Here is a 27,594-nt window from a genome sequence, read left to right as displayed (position 1 = left end):
ATCTAACTAAATAAGAAACAGGTTCTCATTATGGCAGTTGTATGAAGTCATTTTCAAAATTTAAGCAATCATACTTAACACATGTTCACATGTTTTAAATCTATCATTCTTTAAATGTTTGCTTGATCAAATATTTACAGTTATTGACTGATTTAAAGAAACCCAAGTCTGAGGCACTAATATGACCAGTTTGCTCTATAGAATTTACCATAATGCTGGTGTTCTGGACTCTATCTAAGGACATTTATTTTCCAGAAGTATCAAAAGAACTAAATAAAAAGGAAGAGAGAAAGTGGAGCTTCAGAACAGTCAATTCACTTTTTGGTTCTCTAGAGTATAGTAGAAAGAATGTGGATGAGGAGAATGAAACCAGGCATCCATTCTTGGTTCTGTGCTTTATTGTGTGTGACATTTGGAAAGTAACTCAAACACACTGCACTTTAGTGTCCTTATCTGTAAATTGGGGTTTTAAGTATCTATGTCACAGAGTTTTCATTATGAAGAAGTCAGAGACTGTATCAAAAAGTGCTTTTTATATAATGAACTACTACATAGATATTAGGCATTATTATTTATTACAGACAGAACATTAAATTAGAGATCACAATGCTTAGAATGACTGAGAGAGAGCCCTGGAATTTGTCTAGGAGTTCATTTTGCTGAGTCACACATAATACCTTTGTCAATAGGTAATTTCCAAGCTGGCCTGATTTTATACTGCTTGAACCTTGCTTCTGTTTTTTTTTTTTTTTTTTAAATAATCAGCTTGTTGCTACTTAGAGAATATAAGCTAATTTCAGTACTACCTGAAATAGACATAATTAGGAGAGTCAGCATGTAAGGAGAATTTCTGCATGTAATTCAAAGTCCAAAAACAAAGTAAATTTTTGTCCCTTTTCTATTCCTAATTACACCTACTATTGTTTCTGTCAGTTAACACAGAAAATATAAAAAAAATTTTCTTATGTTTTGAGGAACAATTCTGAGAGTATTTTTTCCCATTTTGAGTTAGTTATTTCTTTGGAGAGAACTGAAATATTCTCAGATTACTTTCCAAAGTAAAATCTTTCTTAACATGACTCTCAAAAAGGAATTTAATTGAAAGTTAAAGTCTTTAAATGTATTAACTTTTATTTCTCAGGATGGCAGCTATTAGTAACCCCTAGGCACATACTGTGTTTAAAGGTCTCTGTTCTCTATGTTCATTTGGGAATTTATAATAATAAGTATACTCATTCAGGCATGAAAATTATCTACTAGGTACTAATTAGGGGCATGATCTTAAATTTATTTCGTCTTAGGAGTACATTTCAGTCGATATTTTACTATAGATTTTTATTTAGAATTTTTAAGCTAAAGCTTACATACAGCTCAGGTTATATCAGGAATGTATAACAACGAGGGCTAAAAACTATGTGTCGAGAAATCTAATTGAAAAATTAGTTCATCACCTGGGCTTTACAAAATTTAACAGACCGTAAAGATAATATTCTAAAATGTCTGAATAGATTAACTTTCAAATGCAAAAAGAAGTTTTTTTTGAAAACATCATAGTATTGATTCTAAATTGAAATGAATTATTATGAAATTCTGTATGATTGTAGAAATCATTTTTTCCTGCTACTCTTATAGTTAATCACATTTCTAACATTATAATTTACTTTTATTAGCAAGATTTGTTGAAGAATGAACAAAATCAAGAAGAAATGGTATTGGATTTACTTTGGGACCTCTCCTGCCACAGCAGTGTTTCCTTCCCATCCACTCTAAGTGGAACATCTTTCCATTTCCTCTCTAGTACTTCTCTTCATTCTGTTGAAGATCATTCCTCTATGGATGTAAAGTCTATATGGGATGATATAAGACTACATCTTCGACGCTTCTTAGTGAGCAGATTACAAACCCACAATGAAATAAACAATTCACAGCAAAAAATTTTGTTGAAAAATCAATGCATACAACGACTCTTATTTCTTTATCCAGAATCAGAAGTTACAATCAAGTACCAAAACATACAGAATAAACTGTTGACTAAACTTCTGCAGAACTGTTTTCCTTCTTACAGCAGAGAAGCAAATTTAGACATAATGGCTGATGGATACCAAGGTACAATGCTTAAGTTATACTCAATGATAAAAGAGGATTTTAACATACTACGTGAAATTTTAGCTCCATCCTCAACAATGAAATTCATTAAAGAAACTTACCTGGATACTGTTACAGAAGAAATGGCAAAATTTCTTGAAAATTTTTGTGAGCTGCAGTTCAAAGAAAGTGCTGTCCGTGTGATTAAAACAAGCAAGAGCTCCAGCAGGCATAGAGGAGCAGTGCATGCTTTGGGTTAGTGATTTTTTAAATTTCTGTTTGGTTTAACTTAAACCTTTTGATATCTTTAATTTTCTTTTTTTTTCTCTTTTTTTTGAATTTTTGAATTTTATTTGTTTAGTTTTATACAGCACGTTCTTATTAGTTATCTATTTTATACATATTAGTGTATACATGTCAATCCCAGTCTCCCAATTCATCCTACCACCACCACGACCCCACCCCCCCCGCCACTTTCCCCCCTTGGTGTCCATACGTTTGTTCTCTACATCTGTGTCTCTATTTCTGCCCTGCAAACTGGTTCATCTGTACCATTTTTCTAGGTTCCACATATATGTGTTAATATACGATATTTGTTTTTCTCTTTCTGACTTACTTCACTCTGTATGACAGTCTCTAGATCCATCCACATCTCTACAAATGACCCAATTTTGTTCCTTTTTATGGCTGAGTAATATTCCATTGTATATATGTACCACATCTTCTTTATCCATTCGTCTGTCGATGGACATTTAGGTTGCTTCCATGACCTGGCTATTGTAAATAGTGCTGCAGTGAACATTGGGGTGCATGTGTCTTTTTGAATTATGGTTTTCTCAGGGTATATACCCAGTAGTGGGATACCTGGGTCATATGGTCATTCTATTTTTAGTTTTTTTAAGGAACCTCCATACTGTTCTCCATGGTGGCTGTATCAATCTACATTCCCACCAACAGTGCAAGAGGGTTCTCTTTTCTCCACACCCTCTCCAGTATTGATATCTTTAATTTTCTAACTTTTCTATTTGGTTAAACTTAATTGCAAATTTGAAAATAAATCAGAAAATAAATGTTGTGAAATTCTCCACTACACATTTTTCTTATGCATTTCTTTTTCTGTAAGTATAGTAATAGAAGTGTGTTCTTTCCTGTCATTTAAATTATTAAAGATATTGGAAATGTAAGTCAGAAATATTACCAATAAGACTTTCAGTTTTTTAATCACATAAATTATTGGGTGGCACTTTCTCTCTCTCTCTCTCTCTCTCTCTCTCTCTCTCTGTATATATATATATATATAAAACAGAAAAATTTAATTTTTAACCCATTGTATCATCCAGAGCTGAAACATTATTAAGTAAAAAGAATTGCTGAACACTTGTTGAAATTTTTATTAGTGAAAACTGGACGTTTAAAATTGTAATATTTTAGTCAGCCAATGCCAATAGGGCCCTATTATGAAATACTAATTATAAAATTCTATATTATAATTGGTTATGGAAGCATAGCATTAACTACAGCTGATTTTTAAAGTTCCTCTAATGTTGTTCCTGTAAGAATACATATAATAAAAGAGGATTTGAAGATTCCTAATTTTATTCAAAAGATAAAAGATAAAAGAATCTATTATGATATAATAAATTTTTCTTGTCATCATTTTAATTTCCTACCAGTGAAGAAAAATTAAGGTAAAAAATATGATTATTTTGAAAATTATGATTACTCATGCTTTATATAGAATGCTGAGGTATGTTTCTAAATAGGTTCATAAACTATATTTTTTAATTATTTGAAAATTATCATTTGGTGAATTGCTATTTTTGAATTTATGATCATTTCATAAAAATTTCCATAGCTCACTATATTTTTACCTACCTTCCTTAATAAAATACCACAATACCAAATTGCTCTGATATATGAATATGAATATATTATATGAATATGATACATGAATTTTCAAATAATTTAATGTTTTGTCTTAGAATTTTTATTTTCTTCAGGAAGTTGTATCACATCACAGAACAGAGATGCATCAGCCAAGTTTAGGTTACAGCAGAATACAAAATCAGTTAATTTAGGAACATTACAATTTTGCTCAAAGTAAATAGATTTTCATTTTAATTATTACATACATTTTAAATGCATTTTCATAAGTGTACTTATTTTCTATAATTTTTATGTCCTCTCAAAAAGTTTATGCTTACTTGTAAAGTACTTTCAATATGAAAGTTTTATATGTGCTAAATATAGTTTAGTTTATAACAGAAGAAAAGATCCATATGGTTAAAAATATGTGTAAGTTGCTATGGAGTCTTTAGGGCTGATATTGAGGTGTTCTCCCTTTTGTGAGAGAGAACTATGTGCGTTGGCTTTTACACCAAAATTTGAAGCACTTTTACAAGTCCAAGTGCACTGATCTTTCTCAAGCTGCTTTATCTGAACTTCGGTATAAATCACTTGTTAAACGAATGCTTTCCATGTGCCAAGCGCTGTACTAAGTGCATCCCTTTCCTTATTATCCCAATTTGATAAACAAAGAAAGAAGCTTAGAAAGATTAACTTGCCTTGGGTCACTTGCACAAAGTCAGGATTCACATGTAGATCTCTATGTCTTCAAGACCCATGTTCTTAACCACCATGCTATTGGGTCTTGTCTCAAAATGTAAAATTAAATTCTTTGTCACTTGTAAAAGAAATTTCAAACAGCACTGTTCAAGTGGGCTGCCTGAAAATCAGTTCCGTTCTGCTGTATTGAGTACCTGCCACAGGCAAGGCATTTAGCAGCTTAAGGTTTAAGGTTTAAGGTTTTAAGGTTTAATGTTTAAGGTTTCTAAGCTAGACATGGTAAAGAGAAGAAAACTGAGTAACTGCTGTTAATGCTGTGTGAGAACTCCTAAACTAACTCTTAACAGAGCAATCATATTTTCCACTAATATTTAGCCCAATGACCAAATTTTTTTTTTTAATATTTTCTTCATTCATTCTTTTTTTTTTTTTTAATTTATTTTTTATTTATTTTTTTATGGCTGTGTTGGGTCTTCGTTTCTGTGCGAGGACTTTCTCTAGTTGTGGCAAGTGGGGGCCACTCTTCATCGCGGTGCGCGGGCCTCTCATTACCACGGCCTCTCTTGTTGCAGAGCACAGGCTCCAGACGCGCAGGCTCAGTAATTGTGGTTCACAGGCCCAGTTGCTCCACGGCATGCGGGATCTTCCCAGACCAGGGCTCGAACCCGTATCACCTGCATTGGCAGGCAGATTCTCAACCACTGCGCCACCAGGGAAGCCCACCAAATTTTATTTATTAAGGAAATACAGTTTGAGATTAGCAAAATAATAATAATAATTTATAAATACTTAATAAAATTTATAATTTATATTCCTATTTGAATAAAATCTAAATTGGCTTGAATGGGTTGTATATTGTCTTTAGTATATGTTTACACTCACCAAGTCTTCGATTTTTTTTTTTTTTTCTTTTTGGCTGCGTTGGGTCTTCGTTTCTGCATGCAGGCTCTCTCTAGTTACGGCGAGCAGGGGCTGCTGTTCGTTATGGTGCGCTGGCTTCTTATTGCAGTGGCTTCTCTTGTTGTGGAGCACGGGCTCTAGGCACGGGGGCTTCAGTAGTTGGGGCATGAGGGCTCTAGAGGGCAGGCTCAGTAGTTGTGGTGCATGGGCTTAGTTGCTCCACAGCATGTGGGATCTTCCCGGACCAGGGCTCAAACCCGTGTCCCCTGCATTGGCAGGCGGATTCTTAACCACTGTGCCACTAGAGAAGCCCAAGTCTTCGATATTTTGCCTGAAACTCTAGACATTCCTTAAGTAACAAGAGTTAGCATTTATTGGGTCAGACATTGCAACACATTATTTCATTTAATCCTTCTAACCACCCAGCAAGGTAGGTACCCTTATTTATCTCTATTATATAGTGAGAAAACCAAGGCATAGAGATATTAAGTAATTTGGTCAAGGTTACAAAGTAAAGCCAGGATATAAACTCAGGTCTGTCTGACTGCAATGCCCTGACTGTAACTGTGCTCTACTGCCTAAAAGAACAGGACGGAAATAGCTCATTCCATTAAGAACACTGTTGTGAATCCTCTGTATGCTAAATCTACTTTAGTGTTGTCATTGTTTTACTTCCCCCTAAACTATCCCACAGTCTTCTCATTCGAAGACTTCGTAATGCTTATTTTGTGATCTACTGAGATATCTTAAGCAGACCTTGTATATACACGTCTCTTTTTTGCAGCCTTATTGAGATATAATTGACATATAACACTGTTTAACTTTAAGATGTACAACGTGTTGATTTGTACCCTTACTATTTGTACACTTAATACTTCAAAACGATTACCACCATAGTATTAGCTAATAACTCCATCGTGTCACGTAATTACCATTACTTTTGTGTGGTGAGAACACTTAAGATTTACTTTCTTAGCAACTTTCAAGTATGTAATACATTATTATTACTATAATCACAATGCTGTGCATTAGATCCCCAGAAATTATAAATCTTCTAACTGGAAATGTGTACCCTTTGACCAGTATCTCCTCATTTCCTCCATTCCCCGTCCCCTGGTAACCACCTTAATACTCTGTTTCTATGAGTTTTGTTTTTTTAGATTTCACATATAACTGATATCATATAGTATTTGTCTATCTCTGTCTGACTGTCTGACTTATTTCACTTAACATAATGCCTTCAAAGTCCATCCATGTTGTTGCAAATTGCAGGATTTCCTTCTTTCTCATGGCTGAATTATAGTCCATTTTATCTATCTCAATCTCCCATATTCTTTATCCATTCATTCATAAATGGACACTTAGGATGTTTCCTTATCTTGGCTATTGTGAATAATGCTGCAACAAACATGGAGGTGCAGATATCTCCTTGATATCTTGTTTTCATTTCCTTTAGATATATTCCAGAAGTGGGATTGCTGATGGTGGTTCTATTTTTAATTTTTTGTAGAACCTCCATACTGTTTTCTACAATTGCTGTACCAATTTATATTCCCACCAACAGTGCACATGGGTTCCCTTTTCTCTACCTCCTCACCAATGCTTGTTATCTCTTGCCTTTTTGATGATAGCCAGGTATAAGGTGATATCTCATTGTGGTTTTGGTTTGCATTTCTCTGATGATTAGTGATCTTGAGCATCTTTTCATGTACCTGTTGGCCATCTGTATGTCTTCTTTGGAAAAATGTCTATTCAAGTTCTCTGCCCATTATTTAATCAGATTTTGTTGTTGTTGTTGTTGTTGTTACTGAATTGTATGAGTTCTTTATATATTTTGTATATTGATCCCTTACTAAATATATGGTTTGCAAATATTTTCTCCCTACCATAGATTTTTTCATTTTGTTGATAGTTTCTTTTGCTGTGCACAAGCTTTTCAGTTTGATATAGTCCCACTTATTAATTTTTGCTTTTGTTGCTTATGCCTTTGGTATTATATCCAAAAAATCATTGCCAAGACCAACATTAAGGAGCTTTTTCCCTATGCTTTCTTCTAGGAGTTTTATGGTTTCAGGTCTTAGGTTTAAGTCTTTTATCCATTTTGAGTTAATTTTTGTATATGTTGTAAGATACGGTTCAGTTTCATTCTTCTTCATGTGTTATCCACTTTTCCCAACACCATTTATTTAACCCTTTCCCCAATGAGTATTCTTAGTTCCCTTGTCAAATATTAGTTGACCATATATGCAAGGGTTTATTTCTGGGTTCTCAATTCTGTTCCATTGGTCTATGTGTCTATTTTTATGTTTTGATATTTGAAGAAAATGGTGAAATAATGTTATAATGTAAATATTATAGACTCTTTGTGATTTGGTGATATATTCTAGAAAAGAATAATATTATTTTTACAGATACTCTTTTAAGTGATTAAGTCATCGAGTTACTTTTACTTTTAAAATTGTATTTTCTTTGGATGTAAGAAAAGATATTGCTACTTTTCTCAGTGTTTGAAAAAGAGGATTGTTTATGTGTAGTAAATTTTAGTTAGATAAATTCTCTGTATTTTGATATGAAACGATGCAATTAGGAGATTTCAATCATAGGATAAATGTCATGGTCCCCTGTATATCTTACTCTGAATTTTTCTTGAGGTTATTGTTAGCTTGAAAGGGAAAGACTTGAGTGTATGATACATGCCTTTGAGTATTTGGAAGGTTTCTAAAGATCTCCAGTGGGTGAGAGGTTGAAACTTGGTGACCTCTACCCCTTCCCTCTCCCAGTTCCTTCATATTTTGTTTAAGGAAGATTGGGGGTAGGGGAAACAGAATCCCTCTGGGGATGAAAAGATCCTTTAGAGTAAAGAAGACCCTCAAGCCAAGATAAAGGCAGAATTTTGACTAAGGAGGCACAGATCACAATTGGAAAGTAGGCCAGTCAAAATCACCCTAATTTCTCTCCTACTCCTCAGGTAGCTCTGACTAGCTGAGTGATGATCTCAGGGAAATGTAAAGAAGTATATTGAGGCCAGCATGCAAAGTGTGTACAGAAAGAAACATTTGTATGGTATTGTTACAGAAGAGACCAAGCCTCCTAGAATGATACCACATCTCTTGATCCTATTGTGCTCCTGAGACAGAGGTGAAGATCTCCATTAGATCTCTGATGTCAGTCATGCTTGTTGTTTTCTAACCCCACACTAGTAGAAGCTGGAATTTCAAGTAATACAAAACAGTAACGGGGAGAAAAATTCCTAAGAGAAAGTTATATCTTTATTCAGTTATCACAAATTCCTTTAAAGTAATAGTACAATTTCAGGGTTTTTTGTTGTACCGTTGTTGAAAATACTAATAAATGATATTGTTGATTAGCTTTATTTCCCCACTGTTTTATCATACTTGCTATTCTTTAATGAAATACTGGTATATTCCTTGTTTACAAGTACTTGCTCTCAGAAGGTGAAAAGTACAGTTATCAGGAGTCAAGGGTGCTCGTCTTGAATCTCCCACCCCCTTGTTTTTGTGACCTTAGATAAGTCATTTAACCTCTTCATATCGTTCTAATTGATAAATGAAAGGGTTATATTAGATAATATCTAAGCTTTAACTCTAAACTTATTCTGACTCTGTGACGTGGAAATCATTCCACAACCAGATTTTTTATACCTACGATTTGTCATTGGAAACTGTCACATTTATTTTCTTTGCTGACTGACAGTACAGATGTATTAGCTGGCTAAGTGTGTGACTTTGTATGCCACTGTAACAAATACAGAAACGTCCTTTAGATCTTCATCTGTGTGATTTTTCCTCCCCAAGTGAAACTCGAAAATAACAGTATGGAAAGTGCCCACTTCCTACAGTTGCATTTTTAATGAGGATGGGAGGGTGAAGAGGGGAGTCCGTGATTAAGCAAAAACAGGAAGTAGAGTCTCTCCTTCCAGCTGACATCTGAAGCTATTCCTAGAAATTCTTTTTTGGGCTTCCCCTTTGATCCTACAACCAACTGTTTTTGTTTTGTTTTATTTTTTGTTTCAATTTTTTTTTTTCTAGTAGCATTTTAAATCAGATCATTGAAAATTAAGATCACAGGCAAGAACTGGAAATACAATATTATTTTGTATTGTTGATTGAGAAGAAATTCATATGCCTTTTCTCTGGCATGTATTTAAAGTAGGCAAAGCAGGGATTTAAGACTTGTGTTTTTTCCTGGGGAAGAACCAGCTCATTTCTGCAATGCTATAAACAGTAGGCGTGGACGAAATACGTTTTCTCAAAAAGTGTCTCTGTATCCATACAAACCCTTCTGTAAGTAAGAACAAAATGAAAACCTCAGAATTAGGACTATAAAGCATGGAAGAGTGAGTGATCTTTTCCTAAGAGTCTGTGGGTAAGAATTTCATGAGCCATATGAAAACAATTGTACATGTTAAACTTATGTAAATAATTTTAGTATTTTTTTCAGCATGTGAAGGAAGTCAAACGTGATTTGGGTTTTGGCGTAATTGATTCTAAAGCCTTCCCTCCTGCAAGTTCGGTTACATGGCATGTTCAGAGCCTTCTTGAGGCTTCTCCTAGAATGTGCTAGGGCATCCATGCCATCAGTAGAGAGAACGGGCTTGTCTTCCCTTTTTCTGAGCCTGGAGGATGTTCTCTACTCAGTCTAATTCCTTTCTGTACTGTCTGTCTCTCTACAGTAGAAGTACACAGGGTGATCCATCAAGGTGAGGGTGAAAATTAGAACTATTTAGTTTTATTTCATCCTTTATATAAGAGGCAGGACAGGACAAATTTTTCATGCCATTTAAGATAGTGTTTTCTGTGTTAAAAGTCATTCCCAGCCATTCTGATTCTTGAGTTTTGGTAAGGCACAAATAGCTTAGGCTCTATTTTGCACTAAAAACCTGAATAAAGTATATACTTTGCAAAGGATACTACTCAGAACATGAATTCACCATTAATTTTTTGTTAATATTTTCTCATTGATCATCTTCATTTTTCCTTGTTATCTATTTACAAATATATAAAGTCAGTTATATAATAGATACTGCTTTTTAGGTCCTTTTAATTTGCCATGCACCATGCCAAGCACTTTATGCACTGATACACCATTTGATTCTTACAAACATCTCTGAAAATTTGGATATTATCCCTACTTTATAGTTGCAGAAACTGAGGTTGGATAAGTTAAAGAGCTTTCCCAAAGTCCCACTGCTAGGATGTACCTCGACTGGGATTCAAATCCATTTCTGAGTTATGACCAAGCCTATTCTCTTAAATACTGTCTTTCTTTCTCTTGCTAAATGAAATCCCTTGCAAGATCAGGAACCCTTTTATAATTTGAAGAGTAATTCCCATGAGCCACAGATCCTGATTTTTGTGTTGGACTTTCTGGAATTGTAACACATATATTTATTCTCTACATATAAAATTAAACAAACTTGGATTTTGGAAGCAACTATGATAGTAATAGAGTGCAAAGCTACATCACTGGATTTTCTGCTTGGGAAAAATTTGGAAAGGAAAAAAAAAATCCAAGACTTTCCATCTAACACATGAAAAGGAAAATAATAATGTTAATTTTTTACTTAATATAAAAAAAATATCTAGAGGAGGCTCTCATTTTATTTCTAGAGAAGCAGGTAATCTGCTTACATATAAGGCTTTTGCCAGAGTTAAGCTATAAGTAATTAAGTTACTGAAATAGTTGAAGCAATTATTGCTAGGTTTAAGATCCTTTTTACGATTAATTAATAATAATCCCACATGTTAGCGATATGTTTGCAAGATGCTTCCACATTTTGGGGTTTTTTATTTAATTTATATTTGCTGCACCACCAGTCTGAAATTAGGCAGTGTAGCAACTCCAGTTCTTGTTTTATGGGTGACAAAAACTACGGCATTTTGGCTGATTAATAAATCAAGTTGGAGACGGAACTAAGAGTAGAAGTATCTTCCCACTATACCTCAGTGCCTCATAAGAAAATAAACGAAAAGTCTTACACTAGAATTTTTTCCCTAAGGAGTTGATGGCGTATTTAAATTCTTCCTACTAAAGGTTGTATCATCTGTGAAAATTATTTATTTGATTAAAAACTGTGAGAAAAATGACTGGATGTGTATGAGGGGAGGGTGTACGTTACGTGGTTGGGTAGATATGTAATATTATGCATATGCGCACGTATCTTTATTTACCTAAAATGTTTTTCTGCTGCATGGCTCTATTTTTCTGACCCCATTATTCACCATTAAATGTTCAGAGGCCTCTGAATCTTTGTTTTAAAGACACGAAAGCAACAAAGGTGGAAAGCATATTCCCTAAAAGATAAAGTGGATGTAGTTTAGTTTGGGTAATATTTTTGCTTCCATGCAGCAACAATTAGCAAACGCTAAATTGCACTCAATTATCGACTCCTTAGAACACCTGTGTGTTCTTCCTAAAGGTGGAAAGAATATTTTACCAGCCACATTCTCTAGTTATGACATTCAAAAACTAAGGATGGTAGATAAAAATGACTTACTGGTTTCTCATGAGGGGTCATAAGTCAGCTTGAGATTTATATTCCTTATTAACCATTCAGTAACAGTTTTAAAAATTAAAAAGAAGATTAAAATACTGAGATTTTAAAACCCTTATTTTTTAACTTGGAAAAAGAAATTGTCTAGTTAAAAATATAAGTAACAAATTAAGAGAAGAATGAAAATAATTGTAAACAAATTATTGAAAAGAAGTTCAGAATAAAATTATTCTAAAAGTAAACAAATTTATTTTGCAACTATTCTATATTGAGCAAAGAATGTGGATGAGTAATACACTGGAAGCAGTTGTAAGCCAGAAATTCAAAATCTGTAGAAAATGATTTGGTAAGTCACTAATGCAACCTTTCTAAAATTTTTCTGACTTCTGCTTTCCCCTGCTAAAGTTATTTATGTCATTCTATGTCTTGATTTATGAACACAGTGATAAATGTGAATGCTTAGCTCTGTTGTTTTATGTAAAAATGTTTACAGGTTTTTGCTTTTACAGATCATGAATCCCTGAATTCTTGTTTAGCATATGGGCATTTTCCAGTAGACTATTATAACCTTGAATGTTGTTTAATTAACATATTTTTTTCTTAGGTTCTCAGAAAACGTAATATGTGACTTCTGGTTACTATGCTATCAATCAGTTATTAGTATCAAACTTGTTTTCATAAATGTTCAAGAAGAAAAGTTTAATAAGCAAAAAGACATTGGTAAGATTCCTTTAAAAATGTACTCTTTCTAACAGAAGACTGAAAATTGTAATGGTTCTTCCTGCACCTCAACATTCTTTGTTATGAAAATCAACTCGGCAGATACACATTACGTTATAACATTTTCAATGTCATTATTTATATATAAGTATGAAAATCTTTGACCATCAGTGTCACATCTATGAAGTCAAATATTTGTTATAAAACATACCTTCTGCCTCAAAGTAGCTGTCATTTAACATCTCTACCTTTATTTAGTTATTTTTTAACCGAGGGGAAATCTGTGTCTTATACACCTGGGACTGTTAAAATTATTTGTTTAAATTGGCATTTTTCTGAGTATGGACTGATCTCTCTGCACAGGGATTTATAGAGGAGAAACTGCTGGTAGCTTTGAGAGTTAGACCAATCCCTTCCTCACATGTGGAAATAAGAAAATAATCCTGAGCTTTGGGTAAAATGTTTAAAAGTTATAATGGATTTCCAGTCAGAAGGTCTTTTGCCTCTGTCATTCTTAAAATTTAATGTCTATTCCTTTGTTTAATACATATATTTTTAGTTTGCTTCTAGTTTTACCAGAACATTCATAAGCACTTTGATGGTTGGGCTATCTAAATGGAGATCTAAAATTGCGCTTGTAAGGAAGTAAAAAGTTACTTAAAATTAAGTACAGTATATTGCTTCAATCAAAAGCAAAACCTATCACTGTTTGTTTTTGCAACTTCTTTTCAACATTGAGTAAAAACAGAAAACCCTTGTCTATTATTTAGAAAAGTGTAGCTTATCTTGTTACCTGTTTAATCTTTTCCATAATAGAATCATAGGAAGTACCAAGTTAGCAGGTAAGTGCCAGTGAGAGATGAAAATCTAATAAGGCCTTTGGAATTATGATGCCAGTGATATATGAAAAACTAAATAATTTGAAGTTTTGATATTCTTGATTGCTGTGACATGGTCAAACTGAACTGATTTTAGAATATCTGGCATTATATTGTTTGTCCTCCAAGGTAAAAATTATTTTAAGTTTAAAATTCAGTATTAGCATTTCCATTAGCAAAAAGCACACAGTACTAATCATTGTAGTAATTATTGGAGTAGACACCCAGGTTTGCGAAATAACCTATCCTGAAAAGAAGAGAAATACCCTCCAAATTTTATGATGATCATTGTGAAAGAAAGTTATATTGTAAAATTGTTTTATAGTGCCTTCCTATATCTTTTTTCCAAACTGTACTGAAATCAATTATTATCATCTTTGTTAATGTTCTTCTAGTAGCACAATAAAATAGTAATCCTTCAGCTATTTGAAGAGTGTGTACTTTTAATGGATATTTTTCTTATAATTTTTCTTAGTCATGGTTACAAAAACCATAAAGTTCACAGTTATTGGTATATGGTATATGGGTCTAGTATATGGTATTGGTTATTGGTATACCATATTGGTATATGGGTTATTGGTATATGGGTCTAGTTAGTAGAGCCTGAACCTCGAAGAGCAATGGGAAGATGCAGCAATTACAGCCTCTTTAAGATTTAATAGCTAAGATCTAATGTGGAATCAGTATGTAAAAATGAGAAAAATCCTTGTTCGACTTTATAGACAAGATATTACTGCACAGATTTTGCTGAAGCTTTATGTTCACTGAGTCCCTCTAAAGAGACTTGTATTGTCTTTATAGAGCTTGAACAGTTGGCCTCAATATCTCATTATTTAGATTAAGCATATGCAAATTTGTACAAGCTCTCTGTTTATTGATAAGTGATAATCTCATGTTTTGCATTGTTTCTGTGACATACAGACAACAAAATATAAGTCCTTTATATTTCTATGAAAGGTACTCATAGGGATTAGAGTTACAGAAAATTACATACTTTCTTGACATTTATGAGTATATCTAAAAACAGAATTACTAAATACTAAATTTGGTGAAGATCACTCAGTCATGCACCAATGTGAGTTTTCGTTAAATTTTAATCATGTGCCAAGGTTTCTAAGACACAAAAAGGAAACCAGAAATCAGGAGGATGTTTAAAAACATTAAATACACTGCTATGGTTTGCATCCTTGTGGGTTTTTTCCTACTATCCTGATAGTTCTTTAAGGTTCTGTCATTTTCAATCAACAGAGAGTACATGTGATCAGTATATCTGATAAACTTGTCAATGCCTCTTTAAAGCAGGATTCCCCAACCTATTCAATTCAGATCCCCGTGCTTCATTTCAAGTATCATCTTGATAAGACAGAGCTATGTCACAGGCATCTGTGTATAGCCAGCTCAGTCTACAACTAATTTGTGCAGGAAAAAATTAAATCAGGAGGTAAATTATTTCATGATTGCTCATTCCCAACAGAGTTGGGCATCATTCTGAAGAAAATATCAAATAATTGGTTTCAGGCCGTGTCAGACACATGCAATTCCCTTCTCTAATGGCTGTGTGTGGTAGCACCAGGCCTCAGGGGTCAGCAAAGAACTGGAAATAGCTTAGTGCCAGGCGCGGCAATAGAGAGACGGAGCACATAGGAAATGAAGTGGCAATAAGTGCAATCCATAGGGGAAATGTGCTTCACTTGGAGTTTAATATATCGGTTCAGAATCTGGCAGGAAGCCATGCAACAATTGTTTACCTTTTTGTCAGCATCTGCATCTGTTCTGTTTTGTAAACAGCACTTAACTCTCAGTCGGTAAATGCTGAAATCAATAACAACTGTTAAGGGATTTCCTCCCCCCCCCCTTTTTTTTTATATTCTATAACAAATGCACACTACAAACAATGTTTGCCTTAGATTAACAAGGAACAGACATTAACAGGGTCAAAGGGATTTGGTTGGGAACATTTTATGGCTTCTTGGGTTTACAGTAATTATATCTGTGTGATTTGAATGTATTTTGTAACCTATCCAAATTAAACTGTTAAAAAAATGCTAGCAAGCAGTAATGAAGATGATTTTTTATAATTATCTTAAGTACTGTGTATAGAAAACTGCTGGCACTGTTTGTAATAATTTAGTTCTGTGCAATATTGTGTATTACAGCTGCTATGCAGAAATATTAAGTTGCCTTTTGCAGTTTTAGGAAATTAGTGATTATAACCATCAGTACTAATTATTTTAAACATACAGTTATTAAAAAAAAATTACACACCACAGTGAGACATAAAAAAGGTTCAATCTGTGACTAGTGCCTATAAAACTAAATATGTCATTAGTAAATGCAAAAAACAGGAAAACACTACTTGTAAGTTCACTGTCTTCAGGGACTGAGTAGATGAATGCTGTCAAATGCAGGATTGTTACAGTAGTTATGGCATCACTTAAAAGTGAATATCACCAAGATCAGAGGAACACATTATTGCCAATGGGATTTATGCCTGCCTATCTCCACTCACTACTTAAAAATTTTACTCCTTAAAGTTTCCCCATACACAATTGCTTAGTTGCCTTGTTTTCACTTTATTTAACTACTTCATATCTGATTTAAACCATACCTAATTTTTTCTTCTGTTTTTACTTATATAATAAGCATTAAATCTTAGGCTAGGCTTTCCCATTAATTTTTGTCAAATGTATGACTCTTTTGAATCTTTCACTGGATTACCATAAGCCACAAATAAAAATTTGGAATTATTTGATCAGGTCACCTAGTCAAGATGTCTTTTCAAAATTTTATGTCTAAGTGTTTGGTGTGAATATTTCAATTTCCTTGACAGTTATTTTGCTACTTCACTTATCTAAATTGTTTTGGCCAACATTTTTTGAAAGTTTGTTGTATTTTTTTATTAAATAGATTTAATTAGAAATAAGAATTTGGAAACTTGAACAAGAATATCTTTCATACTTTTATCAATACTGGAAAGTACTTTGGCTTCATTTTCTTCACTTCATATTATTTGTTTATTTGGCACTCTGTCACCTGTGTAAGAAATTAATTAATATATGGTAATATACATACAACCACAAGTTATATGTGACTGTATAATATAAATTCATTTTTATCACCTAGAATATCTAGATTTTTATTTTTCATTATCCTCAGAATCACAATCCAGATTTCATAAATTTGCACTTCAAAATGTTTATTTGAATAAAGTATAACATGTGTTTAGGCTTAGAAACTAGAGAAGAGTTGCCTTCTGTAAGTGTACATTCTGTCCAGAGATAGAGAACCTACTTTATTAATCCATCCCATTATGATATTTATATGATTCAGTAAAAATGAACTAACACTTAACACTGCTGCATGCTCTGATCTATAAATATAAAGAAAAACATTTTTTGATAGAAATTTTCATCTCCAGATTAGAATCTGCCATTGAAAACCATAGATGATGTTTAGACATAATTTAGAAGTCAACTGTCACCTTTTGTAATTACTTCCTTTATCAAGGGAAAATTGTCACATGGTTCCATATCTCTCTCTCTTATATTTAAAGAATATAAAAGTGAAAGACTTTAGCTTCTATTGTTTGTGCTTTGTGTCTTTAACATCTACTTGATAGGAATTACTTTCTCACTTTTGCCATTTCATGTTAAATATTTTATATCACATCCTACTCAGTTAGTATGCAAGTTTAAAAAGATTATGATTGAAATTTTCATACCAAAGGTCAAAATGTTCAAAGTTTTATTGTTCCTAAAATAATCAAAGTGGCTATCTTGCATTTATGTTAGCATTAAAGTTAACTGTCTCTAGCAGAGTTTGAAAAATTGTAGTGGTTATTATGTTCTGATGGAATACGTAAGGCACTCATGGGGGGATGGGTATTGTCTATGAATCATTAGCTAATTTAAAAAAATTGGTTGTTAAAGGTAGCCCTTTGTTGCATTAGATGAAGGCAATAATCATTATTCCCTAAGCAAAGGGAAAATTAAGTGCTAATTAACAAGTTATGAAGTGCACAATAGTAGTTAGAGAATAAGCAGCATTTTCCCACTGGTAGCAAATGGTGTCTGGGAACAATAGAGTCAACAAATTGATTGCTGATAACTAATTGTATTTTTCAAATTCCCCAAAGTAATGTTAAATGTCATGAGGTTACTCAACACCATAGCAAAGTTTCTGTATTGAAATCTTAACTTGTAATAAAATTTGGGTATTGTGCTTTTAAAATTATTATTTTAGAATTTATCCTATACATGATTATTTACTTACATGTAGTATGTTTATTGTTAATTTGACATTTTCTTTTAAGAACTTGAAGTCTCAATTCAGTTATAGTTTTATTTCCTTGTTTTTTATGTAAGATAAGTCTTCGGGAAAAAAAGATATATGTGGCCTTCTTTATATTAATTTTAAAATAGTTTGATATTAGCTTTCATAGTCATCAAACAAGAATTGCTAAGTTATCTATGTTAGCAGTTTGAAGCATCTCATCTTTATTGATGATGTGGTAGAGTTGACATATTTTATGTTCTTAGCTATTATGCCATAACTTAGGTTTGATCTTGAAAATTGGCTTTTAAGGTATTTTAATTCAGTATCTCCATGAGATAAAGGATTGAATACTGAGATTAACTTTTTGATATCACATAGACATAATTCTAAATGTCAACTTTGAGTTTTAATAAATATAAGAGAATTCTAAAAAGGCAGCCTCTGTTAATATAATTTTTGATTTCTCAGGGAAAGAACAGATTCGTACTTTTGTTTTTTCAATAGTTAGAATTTATACACACTAAGATAAAATCTGGTCTCCATATTGAATCACAAAAATAAGATTGCTCATCTAATATTACTTTGGAATCATTCATGCCACTTTGTGATAAAAACAAAGGGGCACAGCTGCTTCCCCAATTTATCACAAGCCTTTTGGAGCCTTCTAGCCTCCAAGTGAGTTCCAAACATGTAAGTCTCACTTTGGCAAACTGAGAATCTTGGCTCTCCAAACAACTGTAAATGGCTGCTTTCCTATCCTCTTGCTTGGTATGAGTGAAAGCAAACTCAGATGATGATTAAAGAGAGGGACTTTACAACTTTCACTCCAGCTTATTGTCCATTGTCCCTCTACCCATTTGAGATGAGGACCACAGGAAAACCCTTAGCCTAGCCATGTGGGAAATTCCCATTTATTGCTCAAATTTACCTATTTTCTGTTACTTGTAACCAAAAACTTTGGAGAAATATGATCTTATCAATAAATGCCTTATTTAAGTTATATTAAGGGCTCTGATAATACACTTTTTATATCATTTGTTAAAAGCAGAATGATTCATAAGCTGATCTAATTGAGGCTCTTTCTCCCTTAGGTCCCTTTGAATTTTAGGTACATGTTTGATGGTCATAATCCTTGCAGGCTAGAATCACAGGCATCTTCCACAGCATGTCCTTGCAGTGCCCTACCACTTTGGACTAATGGTGAGGAAGTCTGGCTCTGAGATATCTAACTCCCTGGAAGATGCCAAAGGTTGCAAAAGGCAGAGTGGACTATTCCTCATTAGGAAGATACCCATATTTGCTTCTCAAGTGGCAGGCCTTTCCTACAGAACCCTTAGGAGAAATCAGAGAGGTTCTTGAATTGGTCTTCTCTAAAGACAACCAAGAAGGGGAAGAGGAATGCTTACGGCATGAGCAAGAGCTTAGAAGAGGGAATGAGCTTGTCACATAATGGAGAAGCAGTGTGGGTGCTGTGGAAGAGGTGGAGCAGAGGTGAGAGACTCCCATTAACAAGCTTAGAACAAGGTGAGAACATGCATCCTCATTCACAGGGCAGTGCGGTCTCATGAGGGGCCTTCCCAGTGAAAGAAGAAAGCTAAGTTCCTGCCTTCATGAGAGGGGAGGTGGGACCAGAGGAGAGGTGACTCCACAGCCAAAAGGAAGACCAGAGCATTTCTGGCTTAGATTTACATTGTGGGAATGGGAAGAAAGAGAAAAACCGAGATTTTGAAAATATATTAAAGTACTTTTACTTTTTGTTCAGTCTTTAGTGTGCCTTTAAACATGTTAAAGCTATGCTAAATTATATATTTCATAAACATTTGAATCTGAAATATTTTTCTAGGTCATATTTATAGATTTTGTGATATCAAATATTTAAGATAGGAAATAAGATGAAAATGTTTTTATTAGGTAATCTTTCAGAGTAATAAATTTTCATTATTAAAAAAAATTAAAACCTCAGATATATGTTAAGGAGAAAGTTAAGAACTCATTTCCTTCCCTCAAATCCTGATTCCGCAGGATCACCTCTCTTATTCTTATACTTTGTTGAATATTGTAGAATTTTTTGTATGCACATATAAGAATTAACATACAAATTTGTATTTTTTAATGAGATCAAACTAGACCTACTATTCTGCAATGTGCTTTTTTCCAATTAATATTTCATGATCTCCTCCCATGTCAATGCAATCTGTTCTGACATTCTTTTCAGTAGCACCATGATATTCCATTATGTAGATGCAGCATAATTTATTTGCATGTGGCTAAATTTAAATTGATCTTATTAGATTGTTGACTCACTGGATTTAGAAATGTCTTAATATTTTCCTTCCAAAAGCAGTACATGCCCACTATTTCATAAATACACATGTAAATGTGTGTGTGTGTGTGTATGTACATATTTGAAGTATATAAAGTAAAAAGTGTTAGGTCTCTTTCACCCTCTCTACCCTTAATCCTACCATCCTAAAGTGATCCCTGTTAATAGCTCGGTGTGTACCCTTCTACACTTACACACCTGCCTGTACTGTGTATGTACATTCTACAAATTCCTCTGCAAATTTTTTTTTTACTATGTCATGGACCTCTTTTGTATCAATATGTATGAAATGCATTATTCTTTTTATAAGCTGCAAGCTATCGTATGATTATTTGATTATTTAATTATTTAATTAACTAGCTCCTGTTGACAGGTGTTAGGATTTCTCCCAGTTTCTTTTCTTTGTATGCTTCTGTATATATCTTTGAAAGCTTTGTTCCTAGAAGAGTTATTCCTGGGCCAAAGAATAAGCTAATTTAAATTTTGATGCATAAATTCGAATTGCCCTCCAAAACCAATATAGTCAGTTGGTTTTAACTACACAAATTCAGAAGCATGAATACCTAGATTGATGCATGTTTTCATTTAGACATCAATTCATTAATTATGATTTTGTGTGTGTGTTAAAATTCCTGTGCTTGGCTGCCTCCTTCTGGATTATCAAGGCTATTGCTGTCTTGTCAGCTTATCCTCTCACTGCTACAAAAAAACAAAAAAGGCCTGGGGGTGAGGGCAGGGCACTTAATGCTCGATGCCTTGTAGCTGTTAGGAGCTTTGGAGCCAGACTTGCTTTGCACTCCAGTTTTGCCACTTGGCATCTTTGTGGCCTTGGACAGGTTGCTTATCTTTTGTGAGTGTCAGTCATTTAATCTCTAAGATGGAGATGATAATAACAAGGCCTACCTCATAGTGTCTAAGTATTAATATAGATATTATGCATAGTGTCTGGCACAAACTAAGTGCTTTGTTATTATCATTATTTAAAACATATGTAGCATTAATCTGACAGAGTGACTTGCCATCGTATGTTAATATGGTGTTCCTAAACACCAATATATGACAAAAGGCTGCATGTTTGTTATTTTTAAATCAATTTCTCATTGAATACTTCATTTTATCTTTAAAATGCTTCATATAATGACATCTGGAAAGGCTATACTAACTTTTTTCAGTTTAGAAATGAACAATAGTAATGAAGTAAGACTAAATTAAAATAATAGATATATCTGGATATCTCCTTTGTTTATCATCTTGACTCTGACTGTCACTATGTGTGAATGACTACCTGATCTAGATCCAGCACTGATTTCCCCCCCAGAGCTCTGTACCTGTAGAGCTTAATGTCTGTTCATCGGGTCCCTCGGATATTCCGCAGGCACTCCACACACAGCATGGACACACCGGAACTCCTCGCCATTCCCCCGATCCCGGTCGGTCCTCTTCCCCAATCCAAGTTAATGCCACTAAGGATCACTCAAGCAGAAACTATGGCTCATTCTCCCCTTCCACCCCCTCCCCCGCCATCAAAGCAATTACCAAGATTCTATATTTTGCCTCACCACCTAAATATTTTCAAGTCTATCTCTCCCTCTCCATTTCTGTCATCAAGGAACAATTTAGACCTTTATCATCTCTCATTTGGACTGTTAAAACAGTTTTGTTTCGCTTTTAAATTGGATCTCTTACCCTTATTCTTATTTTCCTCTAAAACATCTGCCAAGCACTCGCCACTCCCCTGTTTAAAGCTCTTCAGGGGCTCCTCACCACTGTCAGGAATAAAGCCCCAGCTACTTAGTATTAGAAAGCAAGCCTTCCTTGACCTGGCACCTGCCTCCTTCAGCCTCATGTCATGACTCTCTTTACCTCATATTTTTCACTCTCTAGTAACCCTGAACTGACAGAAACCCCTGCTCATGCTCTGTTGCCTCCCATCTCCTACCCTCTTCCTCCCCTTCTTTGCCTAATTCCCACTGATCCTTTATGATGGCTCATGTGTGATTTCTTCCAGGAAGTTTTCTCTGGGCTAGAGCCCCTAATCCATGCTCCCACAGCATCTCCATATGCCTTCCTCAAAGCTCTTAGCATATTCTATTAAAATATCTAATTAGGGGTCTGTCTCCCCATATGGATACTAAGCACCTCAAGGGCAAGTATTATTTATTTTCCCCAGCACCCAAGCCACTGCCTAACGCGCGATAGGAGTTCAATGAATATTTTTTTAACCAAATCATTTTCTTGAAATAAATCAGTATCTAGAGGTATATTGTAGTAGCCAACTAATCAACTTATTAATTGAGCCCCTACTATTTAAGAAATATTGTGCTAGGATTAATGGGAATTCCAAAAGGCATAAGACCCTTACTTCCCATCTATATTGAGAAATCAAATATGAATATATGAAAAGCTGCTTGGGAGTTATGCAGACAAGCAGTTGCAGAGTTCTGAGAAAGTGATTCCAGCTGGTGGGGGTCGCTTTTGACTTCTGTCCAGGATGAACGAGATGAAATGGAAGTGTGTTGGTTGCAGGGTAGGCAGGATCTGGAGAGGCAGGAAGACAGTGTTCACTTCCTGGTGCTTTCCTGTAATGCAAAGTAAGGAATGTATACAGAATGGAGGGTTTATCTGGAAGGCACAACAGAAAGAAACCTGGGCCTTGTTTCTCAGTCCTCCTGGCTTCTCCCATCTCATCACTCAACCCAGAGATTTCTGACAAGATGCCTTATTCTGTAGCCCAGTCCTACTCTGCTACCCACACACACCCCCAGCTCAACTCTGAAACAATCAATAATATTTCTTTTGAGAAAAACTACTTTCCTCCAAGTAATTTTTTTCAGAAGTTTGAAATCAATTTAAAGCCTAAATTATACTTGGTGTCTTCAAGTGCCTTTGAAACCAACTGAACACGTCTCGGTACTCAGTAGAGCGTAGGTTCTTCTGTCTCGGTGCAGAAAGGATTCAGCGAGAGGCAGAGCGACAGGTAAGGAAAGAGTTTATTAGTATAGGACCCTTGGGAGAGATACAAGTGGGCGGGCAAGGGAGTGCCGCATCAAGAACTTAGCGGGCTACAGTTTTATAATCAAAGGAAAAGTGGGGAGAGGAGAAGACCAGCTTCTTCCTCATTCTTGAGTAGACGTCACGCTTCCAGCATCAGCTTCTCCTCCACATCAGGTGGGGGAGTTTTCTTGTCCCTACTGGTCAAACTGGGACTGTCATGGCACAATGGAAATGAGCAAAAAGGCAGTAACATATACTAAAATATGGTAGATCATCTTAGGTTTCAGTGCAATGGCACCTTTCCCTATGTTTTTGTTATTAGTGTGCTCAGAGAAGCGTGTCCTAGGAATTATTAACTTACCTTACTGGTCAGGATGTGGGTCTCAGTCCACCATTGTTTTATTGCTTGGGGGCATGTCTCATGCTTCTGTTGCATGGTTTTGTGGCTAAGCAAACCTGCTTTCTTGAGTGATCATTAACTTATAGGGCTCTCGCATACTTTTTCCTTTACTTATGATCCCTTACTGGGATTAACTATTTAATCACCTACTTTGTCCCTTTTACTCTGTCCCTATTACCTTCAAATCTAGGAGGTGAAAAAGACTAACCTACAAAGCAATATGAGAGGAAAAAAATCTTATCATGTCAAATTAATCACCAAGTAATTTGTGTAAAACTTTAAGTATATAAGAAATTCAGAGAAGGGAGATTTTAGTGTAAGAAAGAGCAAGCTAGAAACACTATTTGGACTTGAGTTTGGCCTTGAAGGGTATGTAGACCTTGTGTAGGCAGAGGTTAAGGGAAAGAGCTTCCCTTGCAGTTCAGACAGCAACGTGGTGGAGATTTACTGTGCCTTGTTGGAGACCATGAAGAGACCTGTGACTGGCACATAGGAACTAGTCTATAGATTACTGGTGAAAGCATTAGCCAGGACTCTGAGCTTGTGGGTGTTCTTCCATTGTTCCTCCATTCCTCGTCTCTGCTTCACATGCAAAAAGCGGGGGGCGGGGCACTGATTAAAGAAGAATGTGGTAGTTCACACAATAGAAGAAAGTGCTAAACAATTAAACCTCTGGAAGGACAGAAACTGGAAGTTTTCTGGAGACCTGAGCAAATGGAGCTTAGCTTTCAAGCTGTATTTCATCACTTGTTGTCTTGGTTTCTCCCCATGTGATGACTTCATTCTCAGAACAGTTTCTCCACTCCATAAAGTAGGTGATCCCTGGCCACTAGCTTCTTGCTTACATCCTAACAACTCCCTGGTACCTCTGTTCAAAACGTCTCAGAGAAGGCCTCTGAACAGGCAAGGGATCAACTCGTTACTAGAAGGGGGAAAAGGGTGCTGGGCAGCCAAAACCAAGGTGTCAAATAAATGGATGACTGAATGCATGACGTGATACCTAGCATAAGGGCAGATTACATACAGAGTCTTGAAAACTTGTCTTTGATGTTTAAGTTATACACGGTTGTTGTTAAACGTTTTTGAGCAGAAAAGTAACTTGAGAGAAGTGTTTAAGAAATAGAACTTGTCCAGTGATGTGTAAGATTACCTGAATGGGAGGAGAATATAAGGAAACTGCCTAGAGGACCATTTTCTCTCAGATCTAAGTGTGAATTTTGATGAGAGTTTATCCTGAAGCAAAGCCTTAAACATTGAAAACAGGATGGCTAGGTGGGAGTACAAAAAAAAAAAAAAAAAAAAAGGGAGAGAGGGAGAGAGGCGATAGAGTAATGGTTCTCAGAGTGTGATTTCTAAATCAGCAGCCGCAGCATCACCTGGAGCATGTTAAAAATATAAATTCTCTGGCTCCACCCCAGACTCACTGAATCAGAAGCTTTGGCGGCAGCCTGGCAATCTGTGTGTTAACAGCTCTCCAGGTAATTCTGATGCCTGCTATAGTTTGATCCTAATGTAGCAAGCACATTTAAAAAGCTACTTATGAGCTTTGTGACCTTGAGCAATTTATTTAACCTCTTCATACTTTCAAGGCAAGAGCTAATGTTAGTGCTTTCCTCACAGTTTAGAGGATTAGCATAAATGTATGAAAGAATGCTTACAACAGTATCTGGCACAAAGTAAGCATTATATAATTATTTTCTATTATCATTGATAGCACTTTGTGTTTGAAAGAAAGATACACATAAAAGATGATTCTCAGTGCTGGGTAAAGTTGACATTGTCTCTTGTTGATGGACCAAAGTTGTCCATATTATTCTTACATGGATCTTACTGAGTCAAGCTGTTCCTAGAAATCACCTCCTGACTCCCATAGTACTTTGTTTTTCAACTGAAATTTAGTGTCATTGCTATTTTTCTTAAAGAGTACTTTCACATTTGTCCCTCAGTGATAAGTAACTTACTTTTTCTGAGCCTCTTTCCTCATTATGGTTTCGGTGAAGATGAGAAATAACATATGTATGGTTTTTACCATGTATTATGTGTTCAGTAAATGGTAGCTGTTGATTACCCTTATCTCCATTTCATCTTGCCGCTCCTTTTTAAACATTGTTTCTCCCTTTCTTTGTCACCTTGTCTGTGACTGTTTCTCTTTCACATTCTTCCTTCTCTTCTATGGCAGAGGTTTTCTGTTCCATAAAGGGATAGTTAGTATTTTAGGCTTTACAGGCCATACAGTCTCTGTCTTTACTACTCAACTCTGCCATTGTGGCACAGAGCAGCCAGAGACAGTATGCAAGTGAATCCGTGTGGCTGTTTTCCAGTGAAACTTTGTGCACATTGAAACTTGAATTTCATATAGTTTTCATATGTCATGAAATAGTCTCCTTTTAAAAAATTTTCCCACCCATTTACAAAGAGAAAAGCCAGACTATACCGTAGCTCACAGAGCATACCAAGGCAGGCTGTGGGCCAGATTTATCCTACAAACTATAAAGCCCCAATCTCTGTTAGAGGGGACTGTCCCCCCCACTAATCTCTCACTGCCTTTCCCTCTTTCTCCCTTTCCATCTACTATTTTTTTTTTAATTGAAGTATAGTTGATTTACAATGTTGTGTTAGTTCCAGGTGTACAGCAAGGTGATTCAGTAATATATACATATCTACATGTGTATATATAGCTGAACATATATGTGTGTATATATATATTCTTTTTCAGATTCTTTTCCATTATAGGTTATTACAAGATATTGAATATAGTTCCCTGTGCTATACAGTAGGTCCTTGTTGTTTATCTATTAGTAGTGTGTGTGTTTTAATCCCAAACTCCTAATTTATCCCCCCCTTCCCCTTCGGTAACCAAAAGTTTGTTTTCTACATCTGTGAGTCTATTTCTGTTTTGTAAATAAGTTCAGTTGTATCATTTTTTTTAGATTCCACGTATAAGTGATATTATATGATATTGGTCTTTCTCTGTCTGACTTACTTCACTTAGTGTGATAAGCTCTACGTGCATCCATGTTGCTGCAAATGGCATTGTATCATCCTTTTTCATGGCTGAGTAATATTCCATTGTATGTATGTACCCCATCTTCTTTATCCATTCATCTGTTGATGGACATTTAGGTTAGTTCCATGTCTTGGCTATTGTAAATAGAGCTGCAATAAACATTGGGGTGCACGTTATCTTTTCATACTAGAGTTTTCATCTTTTCCAAATATACACCCAGGAGTGGGATTGCTGGATCATATGGTAACTCTATTTTTTTTTTTTTTTAAGGAACCTCCATACTATTCTCCATAGTGGCTGCACCAATTTACACTCCCACCAACAGTGTAGGAGGATTCCCTTTTCTCCACACCCTCTCCAGCATTTATTGTTTGTAGACTTTTTGATGTATTTCTAGCTACTGTTATCTTCCTTTCTAATTTGTCACAACCCAGTTACCAACAACACTGGGCCCAATGCAATGCAAGTTGAATTCTAAAGTATTTGTGTTTATTGAACAGTTTAATATTTTTTATTATAATACAAAAATCAAAGACAACTAATATTTATATACGCAAAGAAACACCAAGTTCAGTTTAATTTTTCATGTATTTTTTTATTTACTTTTTTCAATCAAAAGCAATATTTTCACGAAATAAACTGTAACAGAACAACAGAACCCATTACTGGCCATTTATATCAAAATAGGTTGACAATCAACTCCTGATCATGTCCTCAATTAGTTTTTTATCTGTGGACTTTTCTTAGTTCGGAGTTTTTAATATATATTGAAACTAATGCCTTTTTTCTTGCCTGAAGTTAAATAGTTGAAGAGAGATAAATTTACTCTGAAGAGACAGGGGTGGCCACAGGAGCTGATGGTGACTGGTATGAAGCATGGCCCTGACTAGTCACCCCCATCCTACTTTCAGACGCTACTCTGTAGCTCTCTCA

General features: G+C 34.9%; 1 protein-coding gene across 1 annotated transcript in view; it reads left to right on the top strand.

Annotated features, from left to right (window-relative positions):
* Positions 1-27,594, top strand: part of KIAA0825 (KIAA0825 ortholog) — a 404,470-nt gene that overhangs the window by 77,869 nt on the left and 299,007 nt on the right. The window contains exon 4 of the mRNA XM_061189447.1: positions 1,671-2,340. Within this exon, the coding sequence (XP_061045430.1) occupies positions 1,671-2,340 (670 nt within the window). The remainder of the gene's footprint in view (positions 1-1,670; positions 2,341-27,594) is intronic.

The sequence above is a fragment of the Eubalaena glacialis genome, chromosome 4 (genome assembly GCF_028564815.1).
Source record: "Eubalaena glacialis isolate mEubGla1 chromosome 4, mEubGla1.1.hap2.+ XY, whole genome shotgun sequence".
NCBI lineage: Eukaryota > Metazoa > Chordata > Mammalia > Artiodactyla > Balaenidae > Eubalaena > Eubalaena glacialis.
The sequence above is the reverse complement of the archived record's forward strand: the minus strand, read 5'-3'. Positions and strand labels throughout refer to the sequence as shown.